This window comes from Notamacropus eugenii, chromosome 1 (genome assembly GCF_028372415.1).
Source record: "Notamacropus eugenii isolate mMacEug1 chromosome 1, mMacEug1.pri_v2, whole genome shotgun sequence".
Lineage (NCBI taxonomy): Eukaryota > Metazoa > Chordata > Mammalia > Diprotodontia > Macropodidae > Notamacropus > Notamacropus eugenii.
This window is the reverse complement of record NC_092872.1, coordinates 564,938,867-564,960,648: the sequence shown is the minus strand read 5'-3', so window position 1 is coordinate 564,960,648 and position 21,782 is coordinate 564,938,867. Positions and strand designations below refer to the sequence as shown.

The 21,782-nt window shown below is 39.2% G+C and overlaps 1 protein-coding gene across 1 annotated transcript; it reads right to left on the bottom strand.

Annotated features, from left to right (window-relative positions):
* Positions 1 to 1,314: 1,314 nt before the first annotated feature.
* FAM110C (family with sequence similarity 110 member C) lies at positions 1,315 to 12,795 on the bottom strand. Its single transcript, XM_072634339.1, has 2 exons — positions 11,330 to 12,795; positions 1,315 to 3,311 (listed from the first exon to the last, which is right to left on the bottom strand). The coding sequence occupies exon 1, from the start codon at positions 12,582 to 12,584 to the stop codon at positions 11,337 to 11,339; it is 1,248 nt and encodes a 415-aa protein (XP_072490440.1). The 5' UTR covers positions 12,585 to 12,795; the 3' UTR covers positions 1,315 to 3,311; positions 11,330 to 11,336.
* Positions 12,796 to 21,782: the final 8,987 nt, after the last annotated feature.

Below are 21,782 nucleotides of genomic sequence, written 5' to 3'. Positions count from 1 at the left end.
TGGATTAAGTGCTGAATGTAGAGTCATTAATGCCTGGGTTCAAATCCTATTTCTGACTGGATAAGTCATTTAACATCTCTGAGCCTCAGTTTCCTTATCTATAAAATGAAAGGGTTGGTCTAAATGGCTTCTAAAGCCCCTTCCAATTCTCAGTCTATTGACCTGTTATACAGAGAGAGAGAGAGAGAGAGAGAGAGAAAGAGAGAGAGAGAGAGAGAGAGAGAGAGAGAGAGAGAGAGAGAGAGAGAGAAAGAGAGAGAGAGAGAGAGACTGGACCTGTGATTTCATTCATGGGTCAGGAATTTCTTGGCAACTTAGAGAACAATTAGTTTAAATCACTTGACAGGGTTACACAGTCAGTATTTGTACTTGAACTCAGGTTTTCCTGTTTTGTCTGTATATCTGCTATGCTGTATTGGGTCTCATTTTATTTATGTGTCTGCATGTGTATATATGTATGTACACACATGTATATAGACTCTTTCATAATAAGATGTGTGTATGTGTATCCACACATATACCTATGCGAAAAGGTATTTATACAAATTTATTTTACTTATTTAATGTCTACTCTATGCTATCCTGAACATTTCCCCAGTCTAGTAGTTATACTTTTCAGCTACAGGTATGCTCCTTCATGAGATCAAAAGGGTGTTTGTGGTCCAAGAGTGGACTTTGAGTTGGCTATTAAGGAGTTCTTGCAAAAAGTATTCATTATTGCTTGTAAGAGAATTAAATCCTTTTTTACAACTGTTTCTGGCCATACTGAGCTCAAAGGTTACACCCTGTGCAGGTGACATCACCATGGATTTGGTGGTACTTCTCCAAGCAAGAGATGGGATTGATCTCCATTGAAATTCTAACCACTAAGACATGGTCTAAAATGACTCTAGTCATTTTTCCAGGACAGGATGTGACAAACCGGACCCAGACTCAAACTCAAACTTAAATCTGAAAGTGGAAGTAATTCACTCAGTGGTGATGGACAATAACCACCTTCAACCTTGCTAACCTAGATTAGAAGCTAAGACAATGAAGCTATAAAAAGAAAATCTCCTTCCATAAAGAGACCAATTCTATCCAAACTCAGAAAGTTAACATTACAAGTCACCAATTTCTTTCCAGACAGAAACTAATGAACTAATACTTATACTCACTTGCCAGTGATAATATTCATCATTGGTATTAAAGACAGATGAGAATCAAAAAGAAAAAAATAGAAACAAAAGAAATTTTTAAAATTAGTTTTTCTTCTTTAAAACTCATTCTATTTTCTATAAAAGAATCTTATATATGAGATGTAAAGTTTTCCAGTTTATAAATGAAATATACAACTTTATTTTTGTCATACAGAATATACAGCATTTCAGTTATGTGTAAAAAGTAGGTTTTAACATGAGTCTAAATAGAAGTAGCTCCGGTATGGACCTAATATTTTTATTGCAAAAACTGTTCCTGGAATGATGAACTCTAAACCCTATCAAAAAGGGGCAATGTACGAAGAGCTTCTTTTCGGTAAGCGACTATCAACTGATAGGGTTTTTTTTTTTTTATGATCATAATTAACTTAAACAGTTGCACGTGTATAGTTTGAAATGAGGTTATTTAACTGTTTATATATATGAGCAAAAAGAGTCACTTTTACTTCCCATACTTTATACAACAGTTCTCCCTTCTGTAATCTCTAAATGTTATTTCTATTAATAATGAAATTTGTTTCAACATAGATTATTCCTTATTCCGGTAGTTCACAAATAGTCCTCTTCTGGTAAGGCTAAGGCACAGAGAAAGTTAAGTGATTTGCAGGTCATGTAGAAATACAGAATTAGGAGAAAGATGTTCTCACTCTCAATCTTTTATTAATGCAGAAGTGGCAACTTTTTATTCTTGTATCAAGAGCTTTGTCTCTAGACAGAGAGTAAAGAGCACAGTATGAGTTGGCAATGATAAATTACTCTCATATCTAGTTTATAACTTCCAGGTCACAGATGGGTGAGGGTTACTGAAGTAGGACATCTTCTGGTCTGCTCCGAGTACTCATATACATACATTTCTATATATATATGTATATATATACATATATATATACACACATACACATACATATATGTATATATGTGTATATATATATACACATATATATGTATATATATACATATATGAGAGTACTCCAAGTACCTATTTCTAAATTTCCAGTTTCCATAACATACCTAGGTTCAGCCGCCATACATTGAGTGAATACTCAATATTCTGAAACCAAGCTTTTTTTTCTCTGCTCTGTGGATGGATGTCAGCTACCAATTTGATTTAAGAGATATTTGGTCTGGAATGCTGACCACTATTGTATTTAACAGCAGAAAAGCATTAAACTATCTTGTTTGAAGCAATGCATGTTCATTTGAATTAACTGCATACCTTCAAATAGAAGGAATAGTTCCCTCTCACCCTTATCTTTACATTATCAATTTTAACCAAGGGCATCACCCAATGTTTAGGTACTTAGCAGCATTTTTAGAGTAATGACTAAAGAAATATCCTCATAGTAGAATGTCAGTTGGCAAAGAAAAGAATCTCTGTCAATGTCAATATGACCAGTTTCTTTTTGCTTCCATGACCCACCAAGATGCTGAGGAAAATAATCTCATGCTTACAAACATGTTCATTAGAGTAGTCAGTCTTCCTTATGGTATAGACAGTCATATTTGTATGGAGCTTTATCATACAAAAAATATTTGACCATTATTTAATAACACCTCCCAAAAGTAAGCTACCTGGGTTGTCTGGTGGTTTTACAACTAGCTCAAATAAATACTTAAGCAACTCAAGGGCTTAACCACAGTAACATAAGAACAAAAATAGAATACAATATTTACTTTAAGCTATGTTTGTAACTTAGTGCCTCTGGGTCTCTCCATAGGCAGACAGATAGGCAGATATTCTTATCATAATCACCTAAAACTCCTCCTTTTCTTGGTCCTCTTTTGGTTTCAGCATGATCTCAAGGCACAGACCAACCTTCAAAATAATAAATATTTTAGCAGCTTGTTATGCCATTAGATCCATGTGAATTTGATCTTCTCTCCAAATATCTCAGCTGATTCCCCACCTTCTCTGTCACTCAAAGCTTCACTTCCCCTGCTGTGGAGCTCCCAGACTCATTTGAGATGTCCAGAGAGAGAAGGCTTCCTCTGGTGAAGTGGAAAATCCTTCCCAAGCTCTGTCAGGCAAATGGAAACTTTAGAGAGATGAGAAAGTTTTAAGCAGTCCGTGACCTGTTCCATGTATCCTCTATCTCAGGCAAAGTTTTCATTCTGGGGAAAAAGGAAAAAACCAAACAGAGTTATCAGTGCCAGAATCCTACAAACATGCAAATGCCAAATCATTAGGGTACCAAGTTTCTTCTTTGGTTTTGTGACAGTCTTTCCACTTTAAAATAGCTGGTTGGACCTTCTAAAGAATGGGAAAGGAAAATGTACCAGTGACCTTTCTTTGTAACTAAATTTTTAAAAATCCTTTTTATATCTTACAACTTTTATTTGGCATTCAAGGTCCTCTATAATCTGTTGCCACAATCTTTTTTCTAGTTATTGGTCAAATTGAATTGCTAAATATCCTTTGCTCTCTCCCTATGCCTTTGCTATTTCCTGTGCTTGGATGGGTCTCTTCTACCGAATACTTGTCCATCTTCTAAAGACCAACTTAAATGCCAACTTCTCCTCCCCCACTGGTGACCACCTTTCCTCTTCAGACTTAACAGAAATTTGATTTGCTATTTTCTAATGGATTTACCATATTACATTGGAGATTAAAGCTATCTGTGTTTTCATTTTGTCTTTCACCTAAACTGTGAGTTCCATGAGGGTGGACAATATGGCTTATATACATTTTTAGCTCTATACACAGAATGTACTTAATAAATTTATTAATAAATGAATGCTTTCATATAGCTTCTCAGGCTATTGCTTTTCAAAAGCACTCAATGCAAATACCCCATTTATCAAATGATTACCATGGGCAAACATCTCTCTCCCCTTTACCACCTCAGTCAGTCTTGGGGTTTAAACTTGTAGTCACCCTATAGAGTCATGAAAATGTAGAGAAGACTTTTGAGTATCAAAATAATCACTGCTAAGACTTACAAGATTTGAAAACTACAATTCTCAAAAAGCAAGGAAACATCTGAACACGTATAGATGCCACCATTTTCAAAGGTCTCAGAGGTCTTCATAAGCTTTATCAAGTGGCATGCACGCCTACCTGATTACTGATGGGTTTCAAGTCTTGGAAAAAGTGGAAGGCAGAAGAAAGGCTAGACTTGATTCCTTGGTGGCCTATCTCATTTGTTCTGTATTCTCACTACAATTGTTGTAGGTGTTGAGACCATAAAAACTGGCCTGTGGTCAAACTGTAAGTATAATGTTATAGTAGGAGAAAGTTTCAGAAAATGTTGCATGAAACTCTAGACTAGAAGTCAGCTTGATAGGGTTGCTTGGAAATTCTTGAATCACAAAGTCAGCTAGGGGCAGGACCAATCTCTAATTTAACTTCATGGAAAACTGCTAATTCTCACTCCCTCCTCACAACTTAAAAAAAAGTTTAACCTTGAATTGAGGTAGGAGGGAGTATGGATAGAGAGTTGGTTCCAAGTCAGAAAGGCCTGGGTTCAAAACCTGCCTCTGATGGCATTCTACCTGTATAACCCTGAGTAAATGACCTAAACTCAGTACCTTAGGCAACTTTCTAAGACTGTAAATTGCAGAGAATGTGCTCCTTTTCGTTGATGAAATCACGTTCCCTCCTTACAACTTGAAACAACAACAATAACAAAACTCTAATCAAAATTGAATCATTGATTTTGAAGACATTAATATATTCAAAGCAGATCCAAGTCACAATGGAATAGGATTCCAGCTCTACTTTTGTTGGATGTTGGTACTAGGACCATGATTAAGAGGTTGATGGAATTTGTGTTGTGCCATAAGATATTAAATTATTGGACCAGCAACAAAGCCAAGACCCTAAACTTACCAAAATGTGTATTTTACAGTCCTTATTTAAAAAATATAACTGTGTGACACCAAATAAAGATATAAAACCAAGGCATGAAAGTTACTGAATGATGCCCATTAGCTGCAGTAGTCCAACCAATAGGAACTGTGGAGGATGACACTTTCCTTCTCCCTGGTCATGGTCTTGGAGTCTATTGATACTTGAAAATGGTGGGAATTGTGTTCAAATGTTACCCAGCTTTTTGTGGATTGGCCATGTGGTGGTGGTTTTTATGTCTTGTGAATATTAGCAGTGAGCATATTATTAAATGGTCTTTTCATTTTTCATGAATGCTTTGGGATGACTGCAAGCAGAAAATTCCAGAACCCACTGAAAGAAGATGTTTGCACATAGTAGACATTAACGAACACTTCTTGAGTTGTTTTTGAACACCAAATTGGCTGTTGAATTAAATTGGCTTTGAAATTATGTGAAAACATTCATTCCACAAACATTTATGCAGCACCTGTAGCCAAGCTTTGTATTTTCCCCAATTTATCAAACCAACAGATGGGACAACAACTGGAATAAAAAACAATTATCAAGAATTAGAAATGGTTGTATCCCATAAGAAATGATGAAAGGGACAGAAGCAGGAGAACTTGGGAAGACGTGAATGAACTGATTCAGAGTGAAGTAAGAAGAATCAAGAGAACAAATTATATATGACTAATAAAATTGTAAAGACAAACAATTTGGAAAGTGCTAAGAATTCTGATCAATGGTCTTCTCCAGAGGCCCAATGAAAAAGTATGCTATGTATCTCCTGACAGAGATGAAGGACTCCTGATGCAGAAGGAGACATGCATTTATGTACCTGACTAATATGTAGATGTTTTTGTTTGTTCGTTTGGCTATTCTTATTCATTGCAAGGGGTTTCCTTTTCTTTTTTCCAGTGGTGGAATTTGATGGAGAAAGAGGGGCTAATGACTGAGTTTTTCCTCCATCCCCAAAACATTGATCAATGAAATATTCAAAATAAAGTGCACAAAATAAAATGAAAGGAAATTCTAAAGGAAAAATACATATAGGACATATTAGAATGTAATGTTAGATTTATCATACGCTTTTTACAAAATTAAGCTATGTGTAATGAAGATTCATGTCTCATATACAAACCTCTTTTTCTGTCTGTTGTATATATGGAAATGATTTTTTGAAGGATATTTAAGTACTGAATAAAAGAACAAAATAAAATTAAATTAATACAGCTTCCCAATGCCCCCTTCTACCTCCTTTACAGGGGAATAGTGTAATTCCTAATCTTTTGCCTCAGCCCTTCCTCATTCAAAAACAAAGTCAAGTGCAAGTCACATCATTATTTCTCTGATGGCATGGTCTTCTTCTGCAACAATGGACAAACACACACTAAAATCTTTTGACTATTATTTATGGCTAAGTAAGATAAATGCATCTACCTTCAATGATTCTTTAGTGATTCTCTAGTTCTGATATTTTGTAGATATATCAAAAATAGAAGCCATGTTTTTTTCCACTAAAGATATTTATAAACCTAACTGATTTCCCAAGCTAGAAATCATTTAGAGCTGTAAGTACCAAAACCTTTACCTCCTTTGAGGACTAAGGCACCCAGTTAAGTAATCCCACTCTCCTACTTAAGAAGCCTCTGAACACATACCCACCCCTTAGCTTCTCTGAATTTTTAAAATAAGATCAAAGGAGAATCTCATGTGAAATCAGACAAGTATTCATACCAAATAGGGATTGGGGGAGGGGTAGAGATCTGGTTTATAATATACTAGTAGGACAGAAGGAATGAGTTTCAGGAGCTAGTCATTCTAGTAGAGAAAGTCTTTGTTTACTTTCCAGGTTACAAACAGTATTTTTTTCCTGCTACACATCTATTGCTTCACTTCCTGTGTTGCTCCATAGCACTGGAGGCTTAGAGATTATTTATTCTCTCTGCTGGCTCCTCTTCTGAAGAGTACATTATATCTGTAGGCAGTGAGTTATAGGAGGTGGTTTTGTGGTCGTGAACAAAGATTATCGCATTGCTTTTTCCATGCCCTTAATGTGGTGGAGGAGAGGCATATATTAATAAGAACTGGCATCTATCTAGTGCTTTAAACTTGGCAGAGAGTTTTTACATGCCATTTCATTCAAGCTTTGCTACTACCCTTCAAGGTAGGTGTTACGTTCCTCATTTCATAGGTGTGGAAACTGAAGCTTAGAGAGATTAAGTGACTTGCCCAACATCACACAGCTCATAAAAATCTTCAGAGGAATTCTAAACTAGGTATTCATCGCTCCTAGAGAGCTAGGTTGACCCCGTGTATAAGAGAGCTGGACCTGGAGTTAGGAAGACCTGAAGTAAAATCTGGACTCAGATACTTCCTAGTTATGAGACCCTGGGCAAGTCACTTAACCCCTCATCCTTAAAATTGGAATAATACTACACCTACCTCCCAGGATTGTTGAGAGGATCAAATGATATGTTGGTAAAGAGCTTAGCATAGTGCTTGGTATATAGTGGATGCTTAATAAATGCTTGTTCTTTCTCCCCTTCCCCCAACCCAGTTCCCTATCTGTAATGCTGTGCTCCTTTCTCATGTCTTCCCCAATTCTCTGGGACCAATATATGGGATCATAGATTTAGAACTGCAAGGAATCTTTTTTTGTTCTTCTGTGTCTCACTCTTTGTGACCCCATTTGGGGTTTTCTTGGCAAAGTTGCTCTAGTGGTTTACCATTTCATTCTCCAGCTCATTTTACAGATGAGGAACTAAAGCAAACAGGGTTAAGTGACTTGCCCAGGGTCATATAGCTAGTAAGTGTGAGTCCAGATTTGAACTCAGGAATATGAGTCTTCCTGATTCCCAGCTCTATCCACTATACCACTTAGGTAACCGAGCAATCTTGGAGATCATTTAATCCAACTCCTCCAATTTACATATGAAGAAATTAAGACTCAAAGAAGTGAAGCAGCTTGCCCCTAAATTACACAGGTAGTAAGGATCATAGTATCATAATTCTAGAGTTGGAAAGGACTTAGTCCAATATCCTCATTTTACAAATATACTAAAGCACTGATAAGTTAAGTGATTTTTCCAAAGGTCACACAGTGGAGGAGCTGGGATTTGAACTCAGATGCTCTGACTCCAAATCCAGCGCTATTCCCATCATACTTGGAGCCGTACTAAGTGTCAGGGATATCATCCCTGTCCATAGCCTAATGGGCCAAATTAATCCTTTGGGAAAGTATAATACAGTTTAAAAAATGTTAGATTTGGAGTCAAGTCCTGGGTTCGATTCTTGGGCTTAATGCTTTTTAGCTACATGACCATGGATGGCCAAGTCATTAAAACCCTCTAAACCACAGGCTCCATCTCTATAAAACAGGGTTAAAGACCTAATTCACAGAGATCTTGTAGAAAAATTAGTTTTATAAACTACTAAAGTTAAAATACTAAAGAAATGTGAGTTACTATTAAGACTGACATTTATTATGGCAAATTTTGTATATTGTGTCCCAGTCATCAACCTTCTCTTCATGCTGACATAAAACAAGTTGGAAGGTGAGCAAAATCTTTCCCAGCACTGACTAAAGGTTAAGGGAGACAAAAAAAGGCTAGCAAATGAATTTAAGTGCCTCAGATTCTTTGTATAAACTCATAACCTTGTACCTGCATTCCCTCCCATAAATCAGGTGACATTATTGTTTTCCTTTGACCAGAGGGAGGAGAGAGAGGTAGTTAACTCTGAAACCATGTGCTCCTGTCATCCAGGTGACAGCCTTCACCGCCCAAGCAAACTTCCTGTGTTTGCTCCTAGTTTGAAAAGTAAAGCAGGCTTTGGGAAGATTACTTCATGAAAGGAATTAGATCATTCCTTGCAAATCACTGTTTTGGCATTGAAGGGGGAGGGAGCAGGGAAAGGAAGTGCTATCGTTCAGAGGCTCTCAGATTTTATTTTTGTGAATTCAGGTGTCTTTTTCTGCTTAACATTCAAACATGACTCCATCTTATCTGTTTAAAAGCAAAGCAAAACTCAATTTGACATAGCTTCTGGGTATCTTGGGTCTAGGCCTTGTAAGGAAATTTACTTTCCTGTGTATCTTTTACAAGTCCATTAAGCAGTATTTTTTTTTAAAGGATTTTCAATATGATTCACCCTTTATTTATATTTAGGTTCGTTCCATTCATCATGAAGATGCCAGGACCCTGTTGAGCCTTGTCTAATATGCATGAACAAAAGAGCTTTTCTAATTTGGCTACTTTAACCCTAACACCTTTCTCTCTACCATTCAACCTTCCCTTATACACATGCATGCACATACTTCCCCAGACTTCTAAAGACCCTGATTGTACCTCCCTCTTTAAAGTCTGCCTTAAAGATGTGAGAAGTAATGCAATGAAATCGTCTCTGCTATTGAAGGACTCAGGGGAAAACGTGTTTCAAAAGAGCCAGAGGCATCAACTTAAATTTTTGGTCCCCAGCAGAACTGTGCAAAGTTCTGTTCTCCTAGAAATACCCAGCCCTGAGTCTTTCTTTGTGTATGTTAGTGCCAAGGGAAGAGTTGGTATGTGTATAGTGGGGCATTGCTACAGTTACTGGGGTAAGCTATCTCTTCAACAATGAGACCCTGAAATTCATCCCAGCTGTCCAAAAGGAAGGGATTGGTCTCTGGCATTAGAATCAAAGAATTAGAGAATGTTACAACTAGAAGAAACCTTAGAGATAATCTCTTCTTAACACCACCATCACCCCTTCCTATTTTCAGAAGAGGAAACTCTCCAGCCCTGGAATTTAAAATGACTTACCTAAGGTCTCAAAATTAAAAAGCATGAAAGACAATGTTAAATCTAGTTTTCTAACATCAAGTCAAGTATGATTTCTTCCAGATCATAGTGACTGGTAACCTCTAAAAGATAGTTGCATAGGTAGATAGAGCTAGAGTGACTTGGCCCAAATCACCCAGCAAGTTAGTGGCAAGGCCCAAACTAAAACTCCTGACTCCTAGATCTATATTCTTTTCATGAGATGTAACAGCTCACACTGATGGCCTGGAGACACTACTGGGTATTAGAGCTGACAAAATCAGATCCCCTCCTAGTATACTGTTGAATTTGGCCGCCTGTGACACACTAAATTCAGTCAACACGAACCAAATTCAGCAAGTGTTTCTCTCAAAGTATCACCTGTCATAGTTTTCAAGCTTAGAGATTTTTGTTTTAAATTTGGTCTATGTACATATTATACAACCTTCCAGCTGAAGGCAAAATGCTTCCTCTTAAAATCTAGATTTCATTGAAAATAGCCAATTAGCCAAAATTTAGACTTGGAAATGACTTTAGAAACCTTCTAGTCCCAACCTCTTATATTCCAGATGAGAATGAGCCTAATTCAATAAAGTTCTGAAAAAAACTCATCTTAAAGTTGACTTTTTTTTCAGGAAGGTGCCAAATCAGAAAATATTTACACTCCATCTCAAAGCCTGTGAGTCAATTAAAATAAGATTTATCCCAGTAAATTCTTCCCCAGGTTCTTTGACAAGTGCTGAAAACCAGCCCATGCTATCTCAGACAACCTCAATTCAAGCCTAGAAGGAAATATGATTTGTGTCTGACTCAGGGACACATGACCTGTCCTTTGGGCACAGGTGAGTTAAGCACAACCTTCACAGGGAGAGAAAGACCTCCTCATCTGCCCAGTAAAGCCAGACAATCTTGGTGAACACAGGTTTACTTAGAGGGTTCTACTGAAAACTTAGGATAATCTCCAGGCTATTTTATGTTCTTTTCACCTGTGATCCAGGAAAGGTGTGCCAGTTATGAAGCAGGAAATAACAGGAAGTATATCAATGTTTTTTAACTGGGCCTGCTTTAGGACAATAACCCTGGAGAACTCTGCTCCATTTGTAGACTGCTGGGACCTAGCCAGATGACGTCCTGTCCTCCCTCTGCACTCCAGCACCCTAGTTTCATTTCTACCAGTCCCCAAACTATTTCTCAGTTCTCATTACTACAAACCATGGGGCTGATTACTTTTATTTTCTTATCAAGCATTAATAAAGCAAATTAAGCCTAGATACCCATTTTAGAAGTTCATCACAAAAACCTTGTAAAATGAACAGGTTGGACTAGATAGTTTCTGGGATTCCTTCCAGATCCAGATCCAATGCAATATCTTAAGTCCTCAACAACAGTTGTCAAATTCAGCCACATTCCCATCCCCAACGCATCATAATGCCCTCCTTCGCATTCCCCCTTTCCAATGCGTACACATTGGATTGTCATTTCTGCGTTGGCCTAAGACTCACCTTGGTTTTACCGTGTTTCTGTGGCCTTGGGAACCAGCACCTTTCCAGCTAAGTCCTGGGCCCCCTTGCTCACTGTCTCTTTGGCCTTTTTACATGTATACAGCCACTTGATAATCCGAGCATTGCGTTCGATCACGGATGTGGTGCTAGGGACCTGCTCTGTTAGTTCCTCTTCCTGCAGCCCCTCATCCCCGCTATGATGGGAGAAGCCACCCTCAGAGGTGGCTATGCTCACACTGCGAATCTTGAAGGATCTGTGGTCCCACCCTGCTGAGAAGTTTTCCCTCCCAAGGTCTTCCACCACCTCAGGCTCCAGGCCACAGTATTTAAAGAAGGTGTCAAACTCAGAGAAGGATTTGGAGTAGCGAGAGCTTATGTCAGACTGGGAGCGGTGCAGACCCCTTCTCTTCACATCCTTGAGCTCACCTGTCACCACAGGTGCTTCCATGGGCACCTTTTCCTCCCCGGAAGGAGTGACAAGGGGGGTGGTTGTTGGGGGATTTGGAGGAGCAGCGTCCTTGTTGTCCACTCTGTTGTCCACTCTGACCTCCTTGTTCTCCATTCTGGTTTCCTCACTTTCCAGTCTTGTTTCCTTATTCTCCATTCTGATTTCTTTACTTTCCAATCTGGTGTCATCTGCATGCAATCTGGCGTCTTTAGTCTCAGGTTTGGCTTCTTTACTCTCTAGTCGGGCCTCTTCACTTTCTGTTCTGGCTTCCTCCTTCACTTTGGGCATGTCAAGAGACACTAACATCTTTTCTCTGCTGGGACCTTGGAGGATCTTCCTCACCAAGCTCCCTCTGGGGTTCTCAGTACCTTGGCCTTTGACAAACTCACACTTCTGACGGTAGATGATGAGGGAATCTGGCCTCAGTTGCCTCCTGCTAATGCCCCTCCGGGCCACAGAAAATGCTGCCTGGGGAGGGGGGCACCAGGTGTCCCCACTCTCTGACTCTTTTCTCCCTGTTGAGTCCTTGCTGCTTTTCCTGCTTTCCACAGAACAGGTTTCACTACTGCTCTCTGAGGCTGAGCTCAGCCTGGCAGGCTCCTGCTTGGTGCCAATTACCTGCTGGCTCTTGACATATTTGGCCTTATCTGCTTCTAGTCTCTCCACAGCACTCTTCTTGGCCCGGTCGCCCCCTTCAATCTTCTTGCGCAGGTACTCTGGACCCTTGTGGAGTAGCCGGGTCGTTGGGGAGGAATCCAGGTTGGAAAGGGCATACATTCCCAGGCTAGGAGCGAGCTCAGTTGGCATGTCAGTTTTGGGTGACTGGAACTCAGGGCAGAAAAACGCAAGAGGCTGGCGTTAGGACAGCCTCCCACATCAGCGTCCTGGGAGCTTAGTCCAGTTCCAAAGTTCCTAGCTGGACTGGTTAGTGCTGGAGGAGGGGCAGAAAAGCTAAGCTCTCTAAGCACGAGTCAGTTCTGTCTACAAACACCAACTCCACACCTTTCCCGGCAGCTTGCTGCCTTTCACGGATACCTTGCTGGTGAACCAGCCCTCCTAGCTCGCAGCAGCCAATCCTGAGTGAGTGGGGCTGTCTGACAGGGAGAGGGGGAGCCCAGGCCAACTGCCCTGCTGTCTCCAGGGAAGGCAAGCTCTAATTAAAATATTTGCTTAGCATATGTTATCAGCAGACTCCTCTTCTTTTGCTATACTTTAAAAGAAAAATAAAACCAATCCGAAAATTGAGTATGCCTCATCTTAGAGACTGAAATTTTTAGGGGGTTGAGGGAGGAGAGAAAAAGGGGGGAGTGGAGGGAAGAGAAGGGAAGAAGTTGTTTCTGTGATGGAAATATCTCATGGATTCAGAGACAGGAAAATGGGTTTCTAGTCCTTCCTTTGCCAATAACTAGCTGTGTGACCTTTGACAAGTTAGTTAACCTCTCTGGGATTGCACTCTGCCCTTCACTAAAATGAGAGGGTTGGGCTAGATAGTCTTGAAAGTCCCTCATGAAGAGTTAACGAGTTTGTGGAGCAGAGGTACTAGTAAGAATACAGGCAGGGTGTCAAGAGACCTGAGTTCTAGTCTTTGGTCTCCCAATAGCTGGAAAAAGGAGGCACTATTTCTCTAAGCCATGGTAACTGTTCTCTGCCTAAGCTTCCTGCTTAGTTACAGGAAGAATCTGACTGTCTCTAAGACCTTGTTTAACCCTAAGTCCTAGGAACTTCTGCTTTCTGTTTCTCAAAAACAAATTCCATATTAAAAGTTCTCAAATAACTTTTATATGCTACTTAGATATTGATTACCTGTCCTGGATTACCTGTGGATTACCTACCCTGCAGGTAGGTGACACAATAGATATAGTTGGGCCTGGATTCAGGAAGATTTGAATCCAAATCTAGCTTCAGACACTTAGTGGCTGTGGGACCCTGTTGTCACTTAACTTCCATCAGCCTCAGCTCCTCAAGTACAGAACAAGGATGCTAATAGCACTTGCTTTCTAGGGCTCTTGTGAGGATCAAGTGAGATCATACTTGCAAAGCACTTCGTATAGTATCTTGTGTGTCTTAGGCACTTAACAGATGCTTGTGTCCTTTCCACTTTCTCATTTGGAACCAGGAGCTCTGAGTGCTGGTCCTGGTGCTGCAGGTAATCAATAATTTGATTTGGGAAAGTCATAATGCTTTAGTCTTGGAAGGTACCTTAGAGATAAGTATTTCATCTTGATTCAGTTTCTAGATAAGCAAGGTGAGATCTAGGGAGGTTGAGTTATTTTTCCTGTGTCACATAGCTACTGGCAGAGCCCCTAGCAGTATTTTGGTGACAGGGCTTTCAGTTAAGTATTTTTTGCTGTATAGATCACTTACCTGTTCTGTAATTCAGTGTTCCCATTTAGCAAATGGAAATAATAAAAATTGCCCCTAGCATCTACACATAACTATTGAGAGAGTTAAATAAAATAATTTATATAGCACAGCTTTGAAAAGCATAAAGCCATATTATCGTTATAATTGTTATGGTTCAGTCCAAGAAAAGGAAAAAATTTCATATTCATAAAAGTAAGGAAAGGATGAGAATGTAGATATTCACAAGATAAAACATACACAAAAAGTATTTCCAAAATTCCATTCTTTCCTAAGGCTGCGTAAATGGCTACGAAACTATGCCAGGCATCTGAACGTCCAAGTTATTTCTAACTTTACTAAAAATGCCAGGAGCATCCTGAGCTTTCAAAGGTTCCAAGTGAGTACTTTTTCCCTAATGAAACTAAAATAGCAGGTGGGGCAACAGGATTAGAAAACATATCAAGGCAGCCCAATTATTCTTTTCCTTTCTTATATCTCAATTCCAAGAAAAAATATTGTGAACCCAGTAATCATTGAAGTTGAATTGCATTCAAAAATGGGAGTGTGGTTGAAATAACTCAGTTAACATACAATAGATGATAGATTGTTTTTCATTCTGTCAAAGAGAATGGGCAATTCATAGACTCATAAAATTTTAGACCTGTAAGGAACCTTTAGAACCCATTAAATTCAGCTCTTTTATTTTGTAGATGAGGATACTGAGGCTAGGAGAGTCCTGCATTATGAGTCAGACTATTTGGGCTTGAACCCTATGTCTTCTATTTATTAGCTATACAAACTTGGATGAGACTCAGATAATCTTAGGCAAGAGATCGTAGAGGTTACCTAGGACAGTTGCTTTCTTTTTTTAATTTTTTTTATTTTTTTATTTTTTTTGAATTAAATTTATTTATTTAACTTTTAACATTCATTTTCACAAAATTTTAGGTTACAAATTTTCTCCCCTTTTATCCCCTACCCCCCCCCAAACACCAAGCATTCTAATTGCCCCTATGACCAATCTGCTCTCTCTTCTATCATCCCTCTCTGCCCTTGTCTCCATCTTCTCTTTTGTCCTGTAGGGCCAGATAGCTTTCTATACCCCTTTACCTGTATTTCTTATTTCCTAGTGGCAAGAACATTACTCGACAGTTGATCCTAACACTTTGAGTTCCAACTTCTTTACCTCCCTCCCTCTCCACCCCTTCCCTTTGGAAGGCAAGCAATTCAATATAGGCCAAATCTGTGTAGTTTTGCAAATGACTTCCATAATAGTTGTGTTGTATAGGACTAACTATATTTCCCTCCATCCTATCCTGTCCCCCATTACTTCTATTCTCTTTTGATCCTATCCCTCCCCATGAGTGTCGACCTCGAATTGCATTCTCCTCCCCATGCCCTCCCTTTTATCATCCCCCCCACCCTGCTTGTCCCCTTATCCCCCACTTTCCTGTATTGTGAGATAGGTTTTCCTACCAAAATTAGTGTGCATTTTATTCTTTCCTTTAGTGGAATGTGATGAGAGTAGACTTCATGTTTTTCTCTCACCTCCCCTCTTTATCCCTCCACTAATGAGTCTTTTGCTTGCCTCTTTTATGAGAGATAATTTGCCCCATTCAATTTCTCCCTTTCTCTTCCCAATATCTTTCTCTCTCACTGCTTGATTTCATTTTTTTTTTTTAAGATATGATCCCATCCTCTTCAATTCACTCTGTGCACTCTGTCTCTATGTATGTGTGCGTGTGTGCAGGTGTGTGTGTGTAATCCCACCCAGTACCCAGATACTGAAATGTTTCAAGAGTTACAAATATTGTCTTTCCATGTAGGAATGTAAACAGTTCAACTTTAGTAAGTCCCTTATGACTTCTCTTTGCTGTTCACCTTTTCATGGTTCTCTTCAGTCTTGTGTTTGAAAGTCAAATTTTCTTTTCAGCTCTGGTCTTTTCATCAAGAATACTTGAAAATCCTCTATTTCATTGAAAGACCAATTTTTCCCCTGAAGTATTATACTCAGTTTTGCTGGGTAGGTGATTCTTGGTTTTAGTCCTAGTTCCTTTGACTTCTGGAATATCCTATTCCATTCCCTTCGATCCCTTAATGTAGAGGCTGCTAGATCTTGTGTTATCCTGATTGTATTTCCACAATACTTGAATTGTTTCTTTCTAGCTGCTTGCAATATTTTCTCCTTGACCTGGGAACTCTGGAATTTGGCCACAACATTCCTAGGAGTTTCTCTTTTTGGATCTCTTTCAGGCAGTGTTCTGTGGATTCCTTGAATATTTATTTTGCCCTCTGGTTCTAGAATCTCAGGGCAGTTTTCCTTGATAATTTCATGAAAGATGATGTCTAGGCTCTTCTTTTGATCATGGCTTTCAGGTAAGCCCATAGTTTTTAAATTGTCTCTCCTGGATCTATTTTCCAGGTCAGTTGTTTTTCCAATGAGATATTTCACATTATCTTCCATTTTTCCATTCTTTTGGTTTTGTTCTGTGATTTCTTGGTTTCTCATAAAGTCATTAGCCTCCATCTGCTCCATTCTAATTTTGAAAGAACTATTTTCTTCAGTGAGCTTTTGAATCTCCTTTTCCATTTGGCTAATTCTGCTTTTGAAAGCATTCTTCTCCTCATTGGCTTTTTGAACCTCTTTTGCCAATTGAGTTAGGCTAGTTTTCAAGGTGTTATTTTCTTCAACATTTTTTTGGGTCTCCTTTAGCAGGGAGCTGATCTGCTGTTCATGCTTTGACTTCATGTCTCTCATTTCTCTTCCCAGCTTTTCCTCCACCTCTCTAACTTGATTTTCAAACTTCTTTTTGAGCTCTTCCATGGCCTGGGCCCATTGGGTGGGCTGGGACACAGAAGCCTTGATTTCTGTGTCTTTGCCTGATGGTAAGCATTGTTCTTCCTCATCAGAAAGGAAGGGAGGAAATGCCTGTTCACCAAGAAAGTAACCTTCTATAGTTTTATTTCTTTTCCCTTTTCTGGGCATTTTCCCAGCCAGTGACTTGACCTCTGAATATTCTCCTCACACTCACCTTGCCTCCTGATCCTCCCAGCCAGCGCTTGGGGTCTGAGATTCAAATGCTGCTTCCCGCCTTAGGACTTTTGGCGGGGGCAGGGCTGCTATTCAGTGTGAGAATTAAGTTCAGATGGTCAGGTCGGGGCAGGGTCGCCTCTCAGGCTCAGTTCCCTCAAGGGGTTTATGCACAGACCTTTCACAATGGATCCAGGCTCCTGCTCCTTTGGGGAGCCCCAGTCTGCAGCCGCCTCTCAGCTTCTACCTCCCGGGGGGGGGTGAGTTATGAGGGCACCCGACTCCCCTCTCAACCCGCCAAAGAGACTCTCTCACCAACCCCCGTCACCTGTGGGTGGAGGGACTTGTGCGGCTGCTGGAGATCCCGTCCCTGAAGCCTGCTCGGATCTGTATCTCTCGGTGCTGCGGCCGCGGCAGGTCTGGGCTGGGCTCCGCATCTGCAGCGCTACGGACCTTTGGCGAGAGGTTTGCAGGTCCCTCTGTGGGTGGAGGGACCCGCGTGGCCGCTGGAGATCCTGTCCCTGAAGCCCGCTCGGATCTTTTCCTCTCGGTGCTGCAGCAGGGCTGCACTCAGCTCCCAGTCCCGGCGCCCAGTCCGCAGCACGAAGGACCCCCCGCAAGAGGTTTGCAGGTCTCTCTGGAACACAAATCTCCCTCGCTCCAATGTTCTGTGGCCTCTGGGTGCAGAATTCACCGTGAGTTACTTCCCTGTAGCCATTCTATAGGTTATGGATTCGGAGCTATGTGTACGTGTGTCTTTCTAGTCCGCCATCTTGGCTCCGCCCCCGACAGTTGCTTTTTCAAACACAAACTGCCACTGTATCCACAACAAATCATCAGGTGAATTGGTCCAACCATTCTACAGAACACTTTGTAAATATATCCCCCAAAATTACATTCATACCCCTTGATCCAGTGATGCTACTATTAAGCATATGTCCCAAAGAGGTCAAAGGAAGTAAGAACTCATATGTACAAACATATTTAGGTGTTTATAAAACTTTTTTTACAACAAAGACCTGGAAACATTTTATAAGCAACATTATTATTGTAGCAAAAACCTAGACATGAATATCAGTTGGGGGATGTTGGAACAAAGTATGGTATATGTCTAACATAAAATATAAGGGCACCATTCAGCTGTTGCCACAGATGCTGGTGACCCCTATTCTTTACCCAGTCATTGGGGTTTGCCTGGGTTCATCTCTGGGGAAGTCTGATCTTTCCTCTGGAGACTGGGTTCCTTGTTGTCACACTCACTGGCCATCATCCCTGATCCAGAGTTTTGGGGAAAGTTGCTAATTAAAGTAAAAATTATTGCTCTAAAATCCAAAGGGAAAATGAAATAATTGAAAAACAAAAATTAGGATGCCCAAAGCAAATTATGAAGTGGGTATAAAACAGATAACTTTTTATTACTAACAAAGCAATGTTAAACCCAGCAGAACAACAGCACGTGTAAATAGAACAATTTAAATAAGATTTTGTAATGGATCATATAACTACAGATGCAGTTGACTTGAAAGACTGATGGATCTCAAAGTATAATATAGTCATGCAGGGGCAGCTAGGTGGTGTGGAGCACTACACTTGGAGAAAGGAAGAGATAAATCCAAATGCTGCTTCAGACACTTACTAGCTGGTCAAGTTACTTAAACTCTCGGTCTGTTTCCTCATCATCAAAATGGGAATAATAATAATAGTTATTCCCTTACCTACCTTGTGGGAGTCGAATAAGATATCATCTGTAATGAGCTTTGCAAACCTTAAAGTTTCTTACAAATGACAGTGACGATTTTTATCACGTGATATTGCTAATTAGGCATTTCATATTTCCCCTCGCACTGCCCACTGTCAGCTCAAAGATCCAAGCCTGACCTTCTTTCTGGTGACCTTTATCTCATGTGGATGCTGTCCTTGTGGCCAGTCTTGTGTTGCAACTTCTCAGGTAGATAATGCTGTTGCTGTTTGAAAATCTTCAGACGATTCACACTCATGAGGTCACCTGTTCAAGGAAAGGAAACACAAAAAAGTAAGTGGTTGCTTGGGATTCAGGCACAAGCACGTCTAGTTGTGGGACTTGGCCCCACCTGTCATATGATGGGAAAGATATGGCATCTGGAGAAGATTAAGGGCTATGTTCTTCCTCACCCCTATTTGGAATCACATTTGTTCAACTAGAGAGTTACAGATAAGAGAGCACTGAGATCTTCTGAGTCCTCAATTCTTCCTGCTCAACAGCCAATCAGGGAACTCTCATTTATGGGTCATATATCTCCAATTCTGGACCCCAAAGCTCCCTAATAATTGAATGGAATGGTGACTGTGAATGATAGAGTGGTTGAAAGGTCCCATTAAATATGAATATGATGGAATATTATTATGTTATAATAAAGGAAAGATATGAAAAATTCAGATTAACTTGAGAAAATTCATATGAGAGTGAAATCAGGGAGAGCAATCCTGAAATGATGTGACATTTGTCTGCATTCTACAAACACAGTAGTACACAAGCTGATTGGTTATACTCATGACAAACTAGCTTTTTTTTGCATCTGTATCTGTTGGTATCTGTAGCTTTACATTCAGCTTTTATTTGAAAAATATTTTAGAGTATCAAGAGAAGAACCCCAATATCAATTACTAGACAGAACTTTGAGGAAAGAGAAAAATCATTAAATCAAAATGGAAAAGTTAAATATGAAGAATATGAATTACATATTTTAGAGTAATCTTTAAGGGTACATATTGGATAGCAGAATTATTAAAAACTAATGAATGAGTTGGACCCTTGCGAATGTGTCTTTTTTCTTCCCTGGAGGTCTGCCTAGGTGGTTCATCATGCCATGGAGGTGACACTGGCTTCCTAAAGTACATGCTAAAAGAATTTGAACCAGCCATTTTTTCTCTCTTGGCCTCAGTTTCTTCATCTATAAAATGAGGGGCTGGATTAAATCATCTCTAGTGTCCCATCTGACTCTAAAATTGTGTGATTCTAATTATTACATATTTTTGGAAGAATAGGCAATAAATGAAATGTTAAGTGACTTGCCCAAGGTCATACAAGTGACTGTTGGTGATAAAAGCAGAACTAGCCCTCAAGACTCTTTTCTCCCATAATGCTTTGATATTCTCATCAGATCTTAGAAATTCACTTTAAAAAATGGTGATTTTCATCAGATAAATTACTGAGTAATAAGACTGACTGCACTAATGTTTTTAGGGGACATCCCTCTCTAGTATAGTCTAACACTTAGAAGAGACAGATATTAAATTCTATGTGAAGATTTGTAGTGCATTTAAAAGTGTAACATTTTCCTAATGTATCTGTCTGTCAGATCTATGGATAAAGGAAACATTTGTGATCAAACTAGAGGTAGATAGTCATGGGAAGCATAATGGAAAATTTTGATTATGTAAAATGAAAAAAGTTTTTGCACAAACACAGCTAATGCAGGCAAAATTAGAAGAAAAATAGGAAATAGAGAAAAAATTACAGCAAGTTTTTTCTAATAAAGGTCTCATTTCTCAAATGTTCAGGGAACTCAGCAAAATTTATAAAAATACAAGCAATTTCCCAAATGATAAATCGTCAAAGATATGAACAGGCAGTTATCAGAAGAAATCAAAGTTATCAACAGTCATGTGAAAAAGCACTCTAAATCACTGTTAATTAGAAAACTGCAAATTAAAACAGCTGAGATAACACCTCTCACCTATCAAATTGGCTAATATCACAGAAAAGAAAAATGACAAATGCTGGAGGGGATGTGGAAAAATTGGAACACCAATGTACTGTTGCCTCAGAGTTGTGAACTTATCCAACTGTTCAGGAGAACAATTGGGAACTATGCCCAAAGGGCCATGAAACTGTGTGTGCACTTTCACCCACTTATGCCACTACTCGAGCTATGTCCCAAAGAGATCGAAGAAAAGAAAAATAACCTATTTGTACAAAGATATGCATAATACTTCTTTTTGTGGTGGCAAAGAATTGGAAATCAAGGAGATACCAATCAAGTGGGAAATGCGTGAATAAGTTTGTGTTCTATGATTGTGATGGAATATTATGGTGCTATAAAAAATGATAAGCAAGATGGTTTCAGAAAAACCTGGGAAAATTTGTGAACTTATATAAAATGGAGTAGAACCAGGGCAACATTGTACACAGTAACAGCAATATTGTAATGATGGTCAACTGTGAAACTTAGCTACTCAGATCAAGACAATGATCCAAGTCATCTCCAAGAGACTGATGATGAGAAAAGGCTATCCACATACTCCAGGGAGAGAACTGATGAACTCTGAGTATAAACTGAAGCATCCTTTTATAAACTTTATTTATTTATCTTGTGTATAATTGTGTGTGTATCTGTGTTTTGCTATATGGCGAATATGGAAATATGTTTTACATGAAAATAAGAAGACTAAAAAATGCAGTTTGTTAAATTTTCAACATGAACATTTATACCTCAGAAATTAAGAATCACTACAAATCAGGATGTGACTTATTGATTTGTTGATTGTTTGGACTTAAGAAAAGGTTAATAATTCAGATTAAACTTATTTTCCCAAGGAACAAAAGGTAACATTTTTCGATGTAATAAGTTTAGATTTAAGTATTGGCTAGA

What these genes read in the sequence shown, in the direction of transcription:
- FAM110C (XM_072634339.1), bottom strand. Translation starts at nt 12,584, where the DNA reads ATGCCAACTGAGCTCGCTCCTAGCCTGGGAATGTATGCCCTTTCCAAC.